Here is a 15,449-nt window from a genome sequence, read left to right as displayed (position 1 = left end):
AAGGTATAGTCTATTGGAGCCATACATGGACTTGCAAAACATCATTGACAGTACTGATTAAGTTGTGAAATGTTTCTTATTTTTTCAGCAGAGCTTCCCTTTATCTTTGTGATTTGGTAACATTTTACTTTCACAAAAATTTTCTTTCTCACACCTTCAGACTAAGTCTTTCCCAGTGTATGTATCCTGATTGATTTATTTGTATTAAATTAACTGTAGCCTCACTGCCATCTTTTAAACAGAAACTTACTTTTATAATAGTCCTGATTTACTTTTGAAAAAATGAGTCATAGCTTTTATGGATTATTCTGGCTCAGGATTTTAAATGAAACTTCTACCTTAAAGTGTGGTTTGGCATCAGCAGCAAGGAGTCATCTGAGAGCTTATTGAAAATGCAGACTCTCAACCTATTTCAGACCTAACAAGTCACAATCTGTTTGCATTTTAGCCAGACCCCTAAATGATTCAAGTGCACAGAGTTCGAGAAGCACTAGTCTAAGGGACACAACAATGAGAAGAGCTGAGGTCTGAGGCGCTCTCTTGTTTAATGTAGTTAAAAAGAATTCACCAAAGGGACATGGAGATAAAGACAAGCCAGGAAGTATATGCATCACAGTGTGCTTTTGCTGGTGCCTTCTATTAGGATGGAGCTGCTGTGAGATTGTCATATCTCCCAGGGTACAAGTGGTGGCATCCTCTAATCAGACTAGACATTTTACAGATTGTGTAGAAGTAATCTGTCAAAGTTTTTATTGAGCATTGAAGCTTATACCTAGAATAAAACTTTTCCTCTTTGGTATGCCTAATCCCAGTTCTTGACATTGATATTTTCTAAACTATCTTCTGACTCAGAAATATGCCATTTGGATTGTAGGACAGATTGGTGTCACCCACTTTATGTAATATATCATATTTTTGCCATTCTTTCAACTTTTTCCTAGTTATACATTCCCTGCACAAATGGTTTCAAAGCAGTTCTCTTTTAACATTATCAGGCCTAGAAGTCAGAATTATTTTTGTCTCAGGCCTCCCTGGTGCAAGGGGTTAAATAAGCACAGCACTGTGAAGCCGTCCACTGGCCAGGGAGCTACCCACATGGTGCAGCGGACCCCTCCAGTCTAGCCCGCTGCTCCCCTCAGCAGTGTATTTCAGTCAGTCTGCCTGTTGTATTCCCCACTCTGTCCCTGGTGAATATCACCCTCCCCCCTTATCTTTGCCTGTATCTTAGCTCTTGTATGCATAAATAAATAAATCTTTAAAAAAAAGAATTATTTTTGTCTCTGGTCTGTGCCTGACATGTTTATTTGCATATAGGAATCCCACAGTAAACAAATATGGAATAAATAAGTGAACAACTGATTTGAACTAATACTCAGATTTGCTTCCTAGAAGATAGGTCTGTTGTGTTCCTGAACTTATTAGATTTTCTGTACAAATAAATATAGCAATGTTTAATGGGGGGAAAATCAGATCTATATTGGGACTGAACTGTTTATTTTCCTACAAAATAATAGAGAAAGCAGCCCTAAATATGACTGCTTTCAGACTTTAAAACAACTGTATCTGGGCCTCCCTGGTGGTGCAAGGGTTAAGATGCAACTTATGAAGCTATCTACGGCCACTGCAACATGAGTTCGATTTCCGACCAGCCAGGGAGCAACCCACATGGCGCAGCAGACCTCTCCTGACTCATCTGCTGCTCCCCTTAGCAGTGTACTTCGGTCAATCTCCCTGTTCTGTTCCCCGCTCTGTCTCTGGTGAATCCCCTCACACCCCATACCTCTGGCCTGTACCCCAGCTCTTACAAGCATAAATAAATAAATCTTTAAAAAAAATAAAACTACTGTATATAATGGAACTTGTTATTTATTTGATTTTACCAATATAAAATATTGAATTGTTTTAATGGAAAATAAAAACTTTTGTTATTAAATTCATTTATCAAATTATATGGATAGAGCAACTTTTTTAAAATTTAATTTTTATTTATTTTGTGTGTGTGTGTGCGTGTGTGTGCATAGAAGAACTGGGGTGTAGACCAGAGGCGTGGGGGTGGGTGGGGTGAGAGGATTCATCAGAGACAGAGTGGGGAGTAGAACAGGAGGATTTACTGAGATACACTGCTAAGGGGAGCAGTGGGAGAGACAGAAGAGGTCTGTTGTTCAGTCTGTGGGTTAGCTCCTTGACTGGGGATGGAACTCAGGCAGTAGCAGTGATAGCACTGAGACTTAATCCCTAGACCACCGGGGAGGCACAAGATAGAGCAACCTTTATATCTGTCTAGAACCTCCTCTTGAATGTGTAGTAAGGCATTTATTGCCCTCATATTTTTACATTAATTCTAAATTCCTGTTCCTTTGTTAATTTAAGTTCCTTTAGCACAGGGACAGTTATTTTAGTCATCTTTGCTAAATTCTCCAGTAGCTGATAGCTAGCTAGTACAGAGTGATTTGTGCTCAGCAAATTGTAGTTGAAGGAATGACCTGTCAGTAGCCTTGTCATGATCAATTACTTGTTCTTTGCACGTTTTAATCCAAGCTTTATACTTAACACTGTTTGGTTTTCTTGCAGAATGAGAAGACTTTGGGACATTCCATGAGTCACTCAAGTAACATCTCTAAGGTAGAGTCCCACTGAAATATGCTAAATTTGTAGTGGGCTATTTTATATTTTTATACCTGGAATGTGTTTTTAGTGTTTTCTTTTTAGGACATAAAGTTCTGGATACATTTCTTTAATCTGCTCTGAAACCATACAAAAAAAGAATATAGCTATTTTGTGCTACTAGTGAGGCAATTTTAAGGGGGGGAAATGACTGATAGAAGAAACCCCCATTTCTTCCAATGGGAACCACTTGCTTTCAGATAAAAGATATTTAGAGAATTATCAGAGTATCTGTCACCTCAATTAGGTGACAGAAACAAATTAACTCTGGTGACTTAAATAATTATAGATTTATATGGTTTCAATGACAAAATGTCTGGATGTAGATGGGCCAAGGCTGACGCATTTGCTCACCGATGTTGCCAGAGACGAAGAGACTTTCTTTCTTCTCTTTGTCACCTTCCTTAGAATGTTGTCATCCTCATACTTAACACTTCAGGTTCTCAGGATGAGAGCTAGATCTCCCGGCACCATGGCGGTGGCCTTGGCAGGAATATGAATGATAAAGATGGAGAAGTCAGTCTGTCTTTTTCATCAGGAAGGCAGAAACTTAACCCAGAAGCCCCACACAACTGCCTGACATTTGTTTACATCTCACTGGCCAGAACTGAATCAGAAGGCCACTTCCAGCTGGACGGTCACCAGAACAAGGAGGGCTGAGAGGTTAAATTGGCCCTCAAGCAGCACTGACATATGTATGGTGTAGTTACTTGAGTGGCCTGCCAAAGAGCTCAGCAGATGCCAGGTATGATCCAGGAGCCAGCAGACAAGTGTCTTGTGTAGTGAACTTGCTGCCTCTTTGCTCATATCTCAACCCAGACCGATTACTGTCTACATTTAGCTGTGGCCAATGCCTTGTCTGTGCAGTTATGTCCATGCAGGGACCTTGCAGAAATGGACCTTCTCCCATGTTTACACCAGTCAGTCACACACTGACACGAAAATCTGAACAGTGTGACAAAACCTGTCCTGCTGTCCAGGCCCACTAAGTACTCTGAAATAAACAGTCACAGTATATGCCCTTTTAATTTCCAAACTACAAAGATTTTTTCATTCATATAACCCTATTTTTTTAAACTAAAAGTACAGTCTAACAAATCCTCTGAGAAATTAATTAATCTGTTCTTTGGCGTATTTGTGATGTAATAACATCCATCATTTAGAGAGAGTGCCCCTTGCTTCATACTTGACCCTCTTTCCTTTCAGACCAGTCACTTAAGTCACAGGCCTCTGCCACCTCATAAGAATACCTTTTACCAAGTACTCCCTCAGAGTCTAACCTCCATTTCTTTTCTTTTGCTTTTCCTTCAACCATGAATGTAGGAGCTACAGAACTGAGCTCTAGAACTGTGTAGATCATTACTGTCTGAGTAAAATAACTGGTTGTGCCCTAACATGGTTTGAAGGAGCTGTCCAACACTTAAGCATCAAGAAAAATGAGAAGGTACAGATCCAGGTGACCTGTCTAGTTAAAACATATTAAACCTTTTGGAAGCATGTAGTAGTACTCATTGCCTTGCCCCAATGGCTAAGGGCAGTTCTGAAAGAAGGCTAATATTATCCTGTACTTCAGATATATGCCTGTTTGTGGTTTTAGTAAAACTTTATATGAAAGAGAGCATAGTTATTAAAAAAAAAAAAAAGCCTGTAAACTATTGGCTTATAGTATCTAGAGCAACATTTTATGGATTGAGCACAAGTCTGGGGAGTTGCTCCAGGTGGGCTTCCCAATTAGATGGATGAGGATTTACTAGCCCTGTGGCTTTGAGGAAGGACACTTCTGAATTTTAATGTTTTGAACAGTAAAATTAGGGTAATAATACAATCTTCAGGGTTTTGGGCCTATATACGTATTGCAAGGAGCTATACGTATGTGGTCTTAGGAGATAATGTTTGTAAGGAGCACCTCACTTACTGTGGTGAGTTAGTAAATAGACTCTTGTCCGCCGTCCTTGCACCCTGGTGATTCCAGGATACTCCTTGGTTGTTATTTTGTGAATCAGCAAAGGCTGAACTTTATGCTTTAAACTAGAACTATGTAGATGATTACTATCTACAATAATGCCATATGGGGGTTAAATTTAAGACAATTAATCAGAACTGTGGCTTTAATAGAACAGGCACCAAGGCATGCCTTTGCTTTTTATTTTCTTTTTTCTTGTACACGTATTTACTGTGTGTTCTCTGTGCCAGCCTAATTGCTGGCATAAAATAATGAAATAAACCAAGCATGGCCATTGGAGATTTCCTCCAGTCAGGATTGGAATTTTCTTTAAAAGAAGTTTTAGCTCCACAGTATAATGCATTTAGGAACAAGAGAAACAAGCATTAGGAAATGAAAACCTGAAAGTTTTATGGTGCGGAGCACAGCCAAAGAGGTTTGGGCCTTCTCCATCTTCAGAGGAAAATCTTAGGTCGTGTGTGCTCAGGTGACTTCCCACTGAACCCATTTAGCATGAAGTTTTTTTTTTTTTTTTTTTTTTAAAGATTTATTTATTTGTTTGTTTGTTTATACAAGCACTGGGTACAGTCAGAGGTGCGGGAGGGTGAGAGAACCCACCAGAGCCAGAGCGGGGAGCAGAGCAGGCAGAAGGACCAAAGTACACTGCTGAGGGGAGCAGCGGGCGGCAGGAGAGGTCTGCGCGCCATGTGGGACCCTCCTCCGGTGGCCAGGGAGCAGCCGGGGATCGAACCGGCACCGCAGAGGCCGCGGGCAGCTTCGCAACCCAGCGCTCAACCGCTGCGCCACCGGGGAGGCCCTAGCATGAAGTTTTTATGCAAAATGTACTCCTCCCTAAGTTAGTGTAATAACAATTTGTTAGGCATGAACCAGTGAAGTGGGGCTAGTGGATAGAAGGCAGGGCTGCTGTTAAAGAATGTGGTTTTTGAGAATGTAGTTTCTTATTATAGTAATTATAAAATGAACATGTTTTTTGAAGTCACTTTTAGACCATGATATGTAAAACTCTATCTTTAGTGTAGCAGGTGTGTCATACCCTTGAGATAGAAGATGGAAGAGAAGGCCAGACCATTTATACTACCTGAATTCACTTGTCAGTAGACTTTTTCTGCTAACTCAGCCTCTAGCTGGGTTCAGCACTGGTTTGTGCTCATGTTAATCAGTCACCTTAATAAGTGACTTGCAGTCTGTGTTACGCTGTACAGTTTACTATTTGCTGCTTACTGGTTCTTGCATATGAAGTTAGAGGTTGAGAACAGGTGAAAGTAAACCTTCAGTCTGTCTCATAGTGTTCTATCTAGATTTGTGACAAAGTGATTGTTTCAGCATTTTTTTGAGGCTCCATCCTATGTTTCATTTTCGTCTCAGAAACTACAATCGGCTTTTATTTTTTAAAAAAATTTATTTATGCATACAAGAACTGGGGTGTAAGGCAGAAGTGCAGGAGGTGAGAGGATTTACCAGAGACAGGGTTGGGAGCAGAACAAGCAGATGTACTGAAATACACTGCTGAGGGGAGCAGCGGGCGAGCCAGGAGAGGTCTGCTGTGCCATGTGGGTTGCTCCCTAGCCAGCTGGGGATCGAACTCATGCTGTAGAGGCTGGCAGTAGCTTGATCGTGCTGTCTTTAACCCCTGTGCCACCAGCGAGGCCTTGCAATCACCTTTTAAAGAAGGAAACAAACATTGGATGTATAAGAGACTGGTAGGTCTGTGGTAACTTACTGTCTTCAAAATGGGCATTGAGGTGCCATCCTCTGACAGAGTTGATAAAGAAAGAATATAAGGGTGTCTGTCAATTCTGATGGCACAGTTTTCACTCAGTACTCGACTTTGTTTTGATTAATAGTAATGATATCAGTGAATGCCATTTATTGACCCTCTGTGACAAGTGCAGGATTTATGAAATCTGTCACCTCTTTCTAGTGGCCCATCCTAACCACCTCTAAATGGTCCCCTAGTCATATTTTCCTGTTTTATTTTCAACGGAGCATTTATCACTGTAAGGGTGTTTATTGAATTTTTTCCTATTGTCTTTGCCTTGTATGTGAGCTCTTCTGTCTTATTTAGGGATTAAGGGAACTCTTCAGAGCCAAAGATAGAAGCACTGAAGGTGCTCACTATATGTTTGTTGTACTTGACACTTTAAATCCTGCCCTCTTTGTTGTCACAGCTACCTTTTGGGCCCAGGCCTTCTCAACTACTGAAATAGCTTCCCCAGAGTTGCCTTAATTCTTCCCACAACTTAAATCATCATCCTCCATCCCAGTAACCAGGTAAATAGGATCCTAATGCTTCTTTTTCAAACTTGGCGGTGACTTCTGACTTCACATTGATTGCATTTAGAATGAGATTCAAACTCCATACCTCGATGTGGTGGATCTACGGTGATCTGGCCCTGGCCACTTGCCTCCTCATCCAGTGGAGTGCCCCCTTAGTCAGCATGACCTAGGTACAGTGGCCACCTTGAAGGCTCTCAAAAAGGCTAAGGTCTGTCCTGCCTGCACACCTTTGTACATGCTGATCCCTCTAACTGGAATGCTTGAGAGGTTATTTCCTAATACTTGTTTCTCCTTCCCGTCTTAATTTCTTTTTTTTTTAAAGATATTATTTATTTATTTATTTATTTATTTATTTATTTATTTATTTATTTATTTATTTATATAAGCACTGGGTACAGTCAGAAGCGTGGGAGGGTGAGAGAATTCACCAGAGCCAGAGCAGGGAGCAGAACAGGCAGAAGGACCGAAGTACACTGCTGAGGGGAGCAGCGGGCGGCAGGAGAGGTCTGTGCACCATGTGGGACCCTCGCCGGTGGCCGGGGATCGAACTGGCATTGATTGCAGAGGCTGCAGGCAGCTTTGCAACCCAGCGCTCAACCGCTGTGCCACCGGGGAGGCCCCCCATCTTAATTTCTTTAGAGGAACTGTCCCTTGATACCTTACCTTAATCTGAGTGATACCACTCATATGGGTGTTGCATTCTTTTCCTTTGTAGTTTCTAGCACAGTTTGTAATGATATTGTGGGAATATCTAGAAAATGCTTCTTTTTTAAGAAGTAGCAGAATTACTCCCAGGAAAAGACCTGTTTTGTTGACTGAGCGACTGAAGAAACTATGGTAGGATGCCCATGGATGCCTATCTCTGGAAAGATGGGCTTTTGAATGCATCTAGATTTTCACACAGCCCCTCCTGGCCTTTGCCCGGCTTAGGGTCCTTGGTCATGTCAGCCAGCTGACAGGTCCTGAAGCTGTGTTCCCCAGATGTGAGAAGTCTGCACCTCACCCTTACCCGTGTGCTACCTATGCAACTGTTTGCTTAGTCATTTTCTTTCAACCAATTCACTATATTAAAGTTGTTTACAGTGGAAAACATATACCATTATATAGTGTCTGAAATCATGTTTTTCATTTGCTTGTTTTCTCATGTAAAATTAAAACATAACTATTAAAAAATGCGTTCTTCAGTTTGTCACCAAAACTCTTGCTTTGTTCCCCCACCACTGGTCCTGGTTCTGTTGTTGTTGTTGTTGTTTTTTTTTTTTTTTAAGGCAAAGGCTTATATGACTTTTTTTAAAAAAGATTTATTTATTTATGCATACAAGAACTGGGGTGTAAGCCACAGGTGCGGTGGTGGGGATGGTGAGAGGATTCACCAGAGACAGAGTGGGGAGCAGATCAGGCGGATTGACTGAAATATACTGCTGAGGGTAGCAACGGGCCGGACAGGAGAGATCTGCTGTGCCATGTGGGTCACCTTCCTGGCTGGGGATCTAACCCGTGCTGTAGTAGCTGTGGATTGCTTCATAGTGCTGATGCTTAACTTGCTCCACCAGGGAGGCGAAAGGTTCTGTTCTTTGTTAACTAGAGCTCTGACAGAGAAAGGGATTTAGGGGGTTGTGCAGTAGAAGGGAGAGAGGAGGCGGTATCACTGCTGTAGTGTGATCTGCAGCCTCTGCCTGTCAGTTTGCCATCTCTCCTAGGGTGACATAGAGCACGGACTGGTGAGGGGTATGCCTCTAGGTATCCTGAGTGGCCTTGGTGTAGACTTAGGTGATCCTGGAGGCTGTGGAAGGCCACCACATCAGGGTGTCATAACATGCATGATCCCTGTCCAGGGGTACATACCATTACTGCTCTTGACCCGCAGGCTATGCCATCACTTGGCACGAGGTGTCTTCCTCTCTAATGTTGACAAGAAGGCCCAATGTTTATGGGGATTGCAAAAGTTCAGATTTTGTCCAACTTTTAACTTTGTGCCAGACATTGTTCTTTGAATGCTCAGAGGAGAGAGGGAGCAAGCAGACCTCATAAAATACCTGCAGATGGAGAAAACTGTTTATGAAAGTAAAAGGGTGGAGTAGAGAATTACAAGGGACTGGTTAGATGGACAGCTCAAGGAAGGCATGGCTGAGGAGGGAATACTTAAGCAGGATGTAAAAGGGGAGATGGAATAGATCAGGATAGGATTTAACTATAGAAGAAAACTGGTTTGTCACCTCCTTGGGAAATCCAGTACTTTGGGTGGAGATGAAAGGCAGATATTTGCACCCTTTACCACTGGAGGTGTTGACTGTCACATGACTGCCTGATTGCAGGGTGCCTGTAACTATGGGGCTTGTCCGGTGAGGACTGCTGTACTTCTTTAAGAGGAACATTAGAATTCCTTGAGGAGGCTTGAACTCCAGTTGGAATTTTTTTTTTGATACCAGTAATTGGCTGAGGCCAGGCAAAGTGTAGGGGCTGATCTTTCTCAAGCCTCTGCCAATACCTGTCACAGTAGGCTTAGGTGTGTGAAGGGGCAGCACATAGATATGTCATTCATTTATCCTGTGGGAAGCATTCTCATTCAGCCCTGGGAGTCAGCCGTGGTCCAGAGGACACAATTTTTTTTTTTTTTAAATATTGGTTTGGTGCCCTTTATTTATTTATTTATTTATTTATTAAGGATTTATTTATTTATTTATTTATTTATTTATACAAGCACTGGGTACAGTCAGAAGCGCGGGAGGGCGAGAGAATTCACCAGAGCCAGAGCAGGGAGCAGAGCAGGCAGAAGGACCGAAGTACACTGCTGAGGGGAGCAGCGGGCGGCAGGAGAGGTCTGCGCGCCATGTGGGACCCTCCTCTGGTGGCCGGGGAGCAGCCGGGGATCGAACCGGCGCTGCAGAGGCTGCGGGCAGCTTCGCAACCCAGTGCTCAACTGCTGCGCCACCGGGGAGGCCCTGGAGGGCACAATTTGTTAAGCAAGCTCATGACTGGCAGCACTTACCAGGAATGGTAAGCTGGTCACCCATCCTATACCCTGGAGCTTAGGAGCCCTCCAGGCAGCCAGGCGGGCTCACTGGGCTCACTAGGCTCCAGTGGTTGCTGAAGGCTGGTACCTTACACAGTATTTTATGGCTCTGTCTACTTTTGCTCAGATACCATGAACATTATATGCCTCTGGTTGACCAAATATTCCAGGGTAGAAGTTAGATTGGACATGTTTACAGATGATTTAAGCTGTTGTACTTTTGTTTGACTGTCCTAGATCCCTCAAATATTTTCTAGGTACTGTTGCCATTAGACAGGAATGAGAAAGAGCAGAATGTCATATATCAAGAGGTAAATACCACTTTAGGAGGGAGGCTTGCCGACCATACACCTTGGTGTGGTTGTCAAGATTAGGGTGTGTTCCCTCTTTCCAAATACAAAGTTGGCCAGTGACAAACCTGTTATTCAGACTTAAGGTTAAGTATAAGGCAAAATGTACTTTCTAAATTTGTTTTGATGAAAGGAGCTATCCAAAGACAAGATACCTATTATCTTGCAGCTGGAACGCGGAAGATTGGAGGAGGGAAATGGTGTGACATTGTGGCAGCCTGCCTCCAGGACGGGCACCGTGCCACCTCTCTTTGTACCCTGATGGAGCACCATGGACAGGGTTTTGCTTTCTGACTCCTCTTTTGCAAAATTTGATCATACTTTTTGTATGTTTTTTAATTTTTTTTTTTCTTCTGGCTGGTTACAGTTTGGTTTTTGGCCAAAGCTTTAGACCAGCAATTTTCAAAATTTGATTCTGGGTCTCCTGGGGGAAGGGGCAAGTTAAAACCAATTTCATAATAATAGTGCGATGTTATTTACCTCTTTCATTTTAATTTTGTCACAAGTGTACACTTGAGTTTCCAGAGACTAGGTGGCGTGGCATCTCCTTTGACATTGATGATATGTGTGCTGATGGTTTTAAAATTTTCCAATACAATAAAGAGTGATCCATGTAACCCACATCAGCACAGGCTCTTCAGAGGCCTTAATAGTTTTTTTAGTGTGTAAAGGGGTTCTGACACCAACAAGTTTGGTTATACTAATAGAGACACAGTTGCTCCAGAGTGTTTTATTCCCTCAAATATTCATTGAACACCTACTATGCACCAGAAAGGCACTATGCTAGGCCACACAACAGCTTCTAAGGTAATATATTGTTCCAGAGATATCTTTTTGTGGACTTGATAAGTGCTATAAAGGAAATGAACATAGAACAAAGATAATGAATAATAGGGAAGAAAAGCCCTTTTTGAAGAGAACCAGGGGGAGGCCTAGTTGTGCTGGGTGGAGTGTAAGAGCCGCCCCAGGAAGAACAGGGTGTGGAGTGCTGGGTGACCACTGCTGGTGGAGCAGAGCAGGGGTGGGGCCGGGCTGGGCACTGGGGCCTGCAAAAGGGTTACAACTGAAACTTCTTTTAGATTGGCAGGGAGGGTATGTGCTTAAAAAGATAACTGATTTCATTTGCCACTTTCTAGCTCATTTAGCTTTAGAGGAGGAATATTAACATTGAGTTTGAGGCTGTCATTCTTCTCTCCTGTTTCCCATTGTCACATTGTCCCAGGCTTTAGTTTCACCTGTCAGATACCTATCCTGGGCAGAAACTCTTCATTCCAAGTGGGTGAACAGTGATAACCTCTGTTGGAACAAGGCGTTTCATAGCACAGATAACCTGCAAGTTTTCTCTGCAGGTTGTCAAGTGCTGGCAGCACACATGGTACATGGCGGAGGTGTTTCTGGAATGGTTGTGTCAAATTTCTGCATCTCCTCTGGTGGTATTTGATCCTTGCAGCAGCCCTGTGGATGGTTGACCTGATTTTTTTTTTAATTTTAATTTTATTTTTATATTCCCCATACAAATGCAACCCCCTTATTTTGACCCCAATCCCTCCTTTCCCCGCCCCCCACCCCCCCTAGAGTATTTCTGGTTCATAGTTGTTTGTTGATTTTGATTTTTGCTTTCTTATAGTTATTCTTTTTCCTGGTCCCTTATTTAAGTTTTCTAGATTCCTGCTATGAGTGAGACCATCTGGTATTTTTCTTTTTCTTTCTGGCTTATTTCACTGAGCATGTGACCTGATTTTTAAATGATTAAACTTCCGCCCCCCACCCCACCCCCCCTGCCCCCTAGACATAGGCCTGTAGGAATTGTTTGCTTGGAGGAGTGGACTCAGAAGACTGCATGAGGACTTTGGAGTCAAAAGCCAGAGCCTTTGTCACCATCCCAGAATTTGCTCAAGGGAGAATTCTTAGAAATGAAAATTTATTTTGATTATATTGAAGAATTCTTTAAAAGTGGGCCTGTAGTAGTAGTAAAGGGAACTTTTGAATTGTAAATAACTCAGAAACAGCCCTTTCAGCATGTTGTTTCAGGTGAGTTTGAGTCTTTATGTGGTTAATCCTATAGTTTCTGGGAATATGAAACCATCTTTGCTCAGAAAAATCATGGCCCATTGTAATTTATTGAAAATAAGTTGTATTTCCAAGATCCCTAATTGTAGTCAGTCTACCTGTTCTGTTCCCCATTCTGTCTCTGGTGAATACTCCTCCCCACACACACCTCCAGGTCTTGTATGCATAAATAAACACATCTTTAAAACAAAACAAAACAAAAGACCTGTTTTGGAAGATGAGCCATGAGAAAGTCCCTGTAACTGTAGCTTTGCCTCTATGATACACAGCCTTCATCGTGCGGGGGATGTATTACTATTCACATGAATCTAACTCTCTGAAAGGACAACTAAGAAAGAACTCGGGGCCTCTCTGGTGGCACAAGGGTTAGTTAAGCACCACACTATGAAGCAATCTGAAGCCTCTGCAGCACGAGTTCAATCCCTGAATGGCCAGGGAGCAACCCACATGGCGCAACAGACTTCTCCTTTCTCACCCACTGCTCCCCTCAGCAGTGTACTTCGGTCAATCTGCCTGTTCTGTCCCCCACTCTCTCTCTGGTGAATCCTTTCACCCCCTGCATCTCTGGCCTATACCCCAGCTCTTGTATGCATAAATAAATCAATCTTTAAAAAAAAGAAAAGAACTCAGTGTTAGCACCACTTGCTAGGCAATGCTGAGAGTCATTTATAATGGAAGTCACTTTAGAATTCAGCAGTTTTTATTGCACACTCTATGAATCCTGTATTGTATATATTCTGCATTTGCTTTTTTAATGACCAGTTAATGAATTGCCATTGTGTAATCCGGTTCTTGGCAGAGCCCTCCATCAAGAGTCAACATGTATGTATCAGAGTAGCCACAGAACTAGTCTCTCCTCCTCTAATTTAGCTCATTTTTGAAGTTGAACACAGCTGGGCATTTATAGAAATCCAAGTCTCTCTTAAGGAAGCATTTGTTTTCATAGAGTAACTTCTGTGCTAAGCAGAAAGTGCTGAAATGCAGTGTCAGTCTGTACATTGTAGTTGTATCTAAATACTAAGTGAGACTTATTTGACTTTGTTTTATGAAGTCATAGCTGCTGAACTGGCACTAATCAGCAGATCACTATCTCTTGGTTTGGGAGTTGGGAGGGCAGTAACATTTGGTAACCTCCTGAGCAGAAAGTAAACGCAAGGTGGTCTCTGGTAAGCAGAATTTCTAAAATGGTCTCCCAGAGATGTCCCACCCCACTGCGTGGAACCTGTGTATATGATGAGCTGTCACTCCCATGATCTCATTATAGTGTATCAGTGCAATCATATGAGTTATTAAAAGCAGAGAGCTTTCTCTGGTTGGTGGCATAAGATGATATCAGAGATTGGAAACAAGAGTGCATATGAAGATGGGCAGGGGTCAGTGGGGGATGCAGGCAACCTTGGCTGACAGCAGCAAAGAAACTAGGTCCTTGATCCTAAAACTTCAAGGAACTGCATCCTGCCAATAACCCGAATGAATGCAGTAGTGTATCTTCCCCAGAGCACCCAGAAAGGAGGGAAATCCTGAGCAGAAGAGCCCTTCTTGCTATGCATCAGGTGATAAATTTGTGTAGTTTTAAACCACTGTATGTGTGGTAATCTGTTACACAGCAGAGGAAATCTACTACAAATGGCAGATGTATCTGTGTGCAGTAGAGGGTTCTTCCTTGGGTGCGGTGAGAGCCCAGTACTTCTGAAATCTCAGTGCTGATAATGGAGCATGCCCTTTTGATTTTGCCATCATCTTCTTTTACTTATTTTGATATTTTGTAGGAATATAGCAGTTCAACAAATTTCAAGTTTTTTGACCCTGACCTTTCAGAAGAAGTAGTTTTTACATTGAAACTTAGTTTACTACACACATACCTGAAAGAAAAAATTTCCCCCAAAGATTTAATATTCTTATAAAAGATGCTCTCCAACATGTACTTGCACACATTTTTAAAAATGTAAGTCATGAGCCACTAAGTTGATTTCTTTAATGACCTTCTTAGTTAGAAAATAGTTGGTTGTGCTTCTATAGTTTTATTTTACTTCTTAAAATTTCAATTGCATGTTATTTATTAATGAGCATTTAGGAAATACCTGTTCATGGTAAAAGTGGTGCATAATGGTTGGGAAGGGTTTCTTTTTTTTTTGAATTTCTCAAGTTTTATTTTTATTTATTTTTTTTAAAATTAAATTTTATTTTTATATTCCCCATACAATTGCAACCCCCACATTCTGACCCCAATCCCTCCCCTCCCGCCCTCCACCCCCCAAAAAGTGTCTCTGGTTCATAGTTTTTTGTTGATTTTGATTTTCACTTTCTTATAGTTATTCATTTTCCTGGTCCCTTATATTTTCCTGGTCCCTTATTGGTTGGGAAGGGTTTCTATGAGAAGTTGGTGTCCAGCAGCCCAGGTTTCCTGGTATCTTTCCATGTTTCAGAAGAGATCACTTTTGGGAGCTCTGGAAGGCGCCCCAGTCCACTCACAGGCAGTCCAGTCTGGTGTACACAGTCTGGCACTGCCTGTTCTCTCCGTGCCCCCATTACTGGACATGATGAACTTTCTTTTAATGACTACATGGTGTTTCTTTGTATTGATGCATCAGTATTGATTCAATCAACTACATGCTGACAGACTTTGCCATTACAATATTGTCCAATCTCTTTGTGTGTGTGTAAGGATGAATTGCTAAAAAAAAGAAGCGACAGAATGTGTGTGCATTTGTGGTTTTGAGAGAAGTTGCTAAATTGCCGTCTTATAGAGGTTCAGTAATTTGCTTTTCCACCAGCAATGTTTTTAGCAAGCCTATTCCTCAGACATTTACCAACATAGGTATTATTTGGTTAATAAAAACGAAAACTTTTTTTGTCGAGGATGGTATATAGCTCATGTAGTTTTTAATTTGTATTTCTACAATGTGTATTTTTTTATTATTGTGAGAGAGATTTAGCATCTTTTCGTGTTTTAAGGGCCATGTGTATTCCTTCCCCTTTTTTTCTGTTGTCATTGTTTTGATATACTATAACATGAGATCAGTTGTGTAAACATGAATACTACTTGCCTCTTACTCTCCTTTTCCAGTTCTTCAATTCCTCATGGCTTAAAAACAGATCAGCCCAACCAGAC

The 15,449-nt window shown here is 41.8% G+C and overlaps 1 protein-coding gene across 4 annotated transcripts in view; it reads left to right on the top strand.

The window, feature by feature from the left end:
• MARCHF8 (membrane associated ring-CH-type finger 8) overlaps positions 1-15,449 on the top strand; it is a gene marked incomplete at both ends in the record, with an annotated part of 76,977 nt that overhangs the window by 51,816 nt on the left and 9,712 nt on the right. For all 4 annotated transcript variants that reach the window (XM_084244410.1, XM_084244408.1, XM_084244411.1 and 1 more), the window contains one exon: positions 2,572-2,622. In XM_084244410.1, coding sequence (XP_084100536.1) covers positions 2,572-2,622 — 51 coding nt within the window. The remainder of the gene's footprint in view (positions 1-2,571; positions 2,623-15,449) is intronic.

The sequence above is a fragment of the Talpa europaea genome, assembly GCF_964194135.1.
Source record: "Talpa europaea genome assembly, chromosome: 10".
In the NCBI taxonomy this organism is placed as follows: domain Eukaryota; kingdom Metazoa; phylum Chordata; class Mammalia; order Eulipotyphla; family Talpidae; genus Talpa; species Talpa europaea.
The sequence above is the reverse complement of the archived record's forward strand: the minus strand, read 5'-3'. Positions and strand labels throughout refer to the sequence as shown.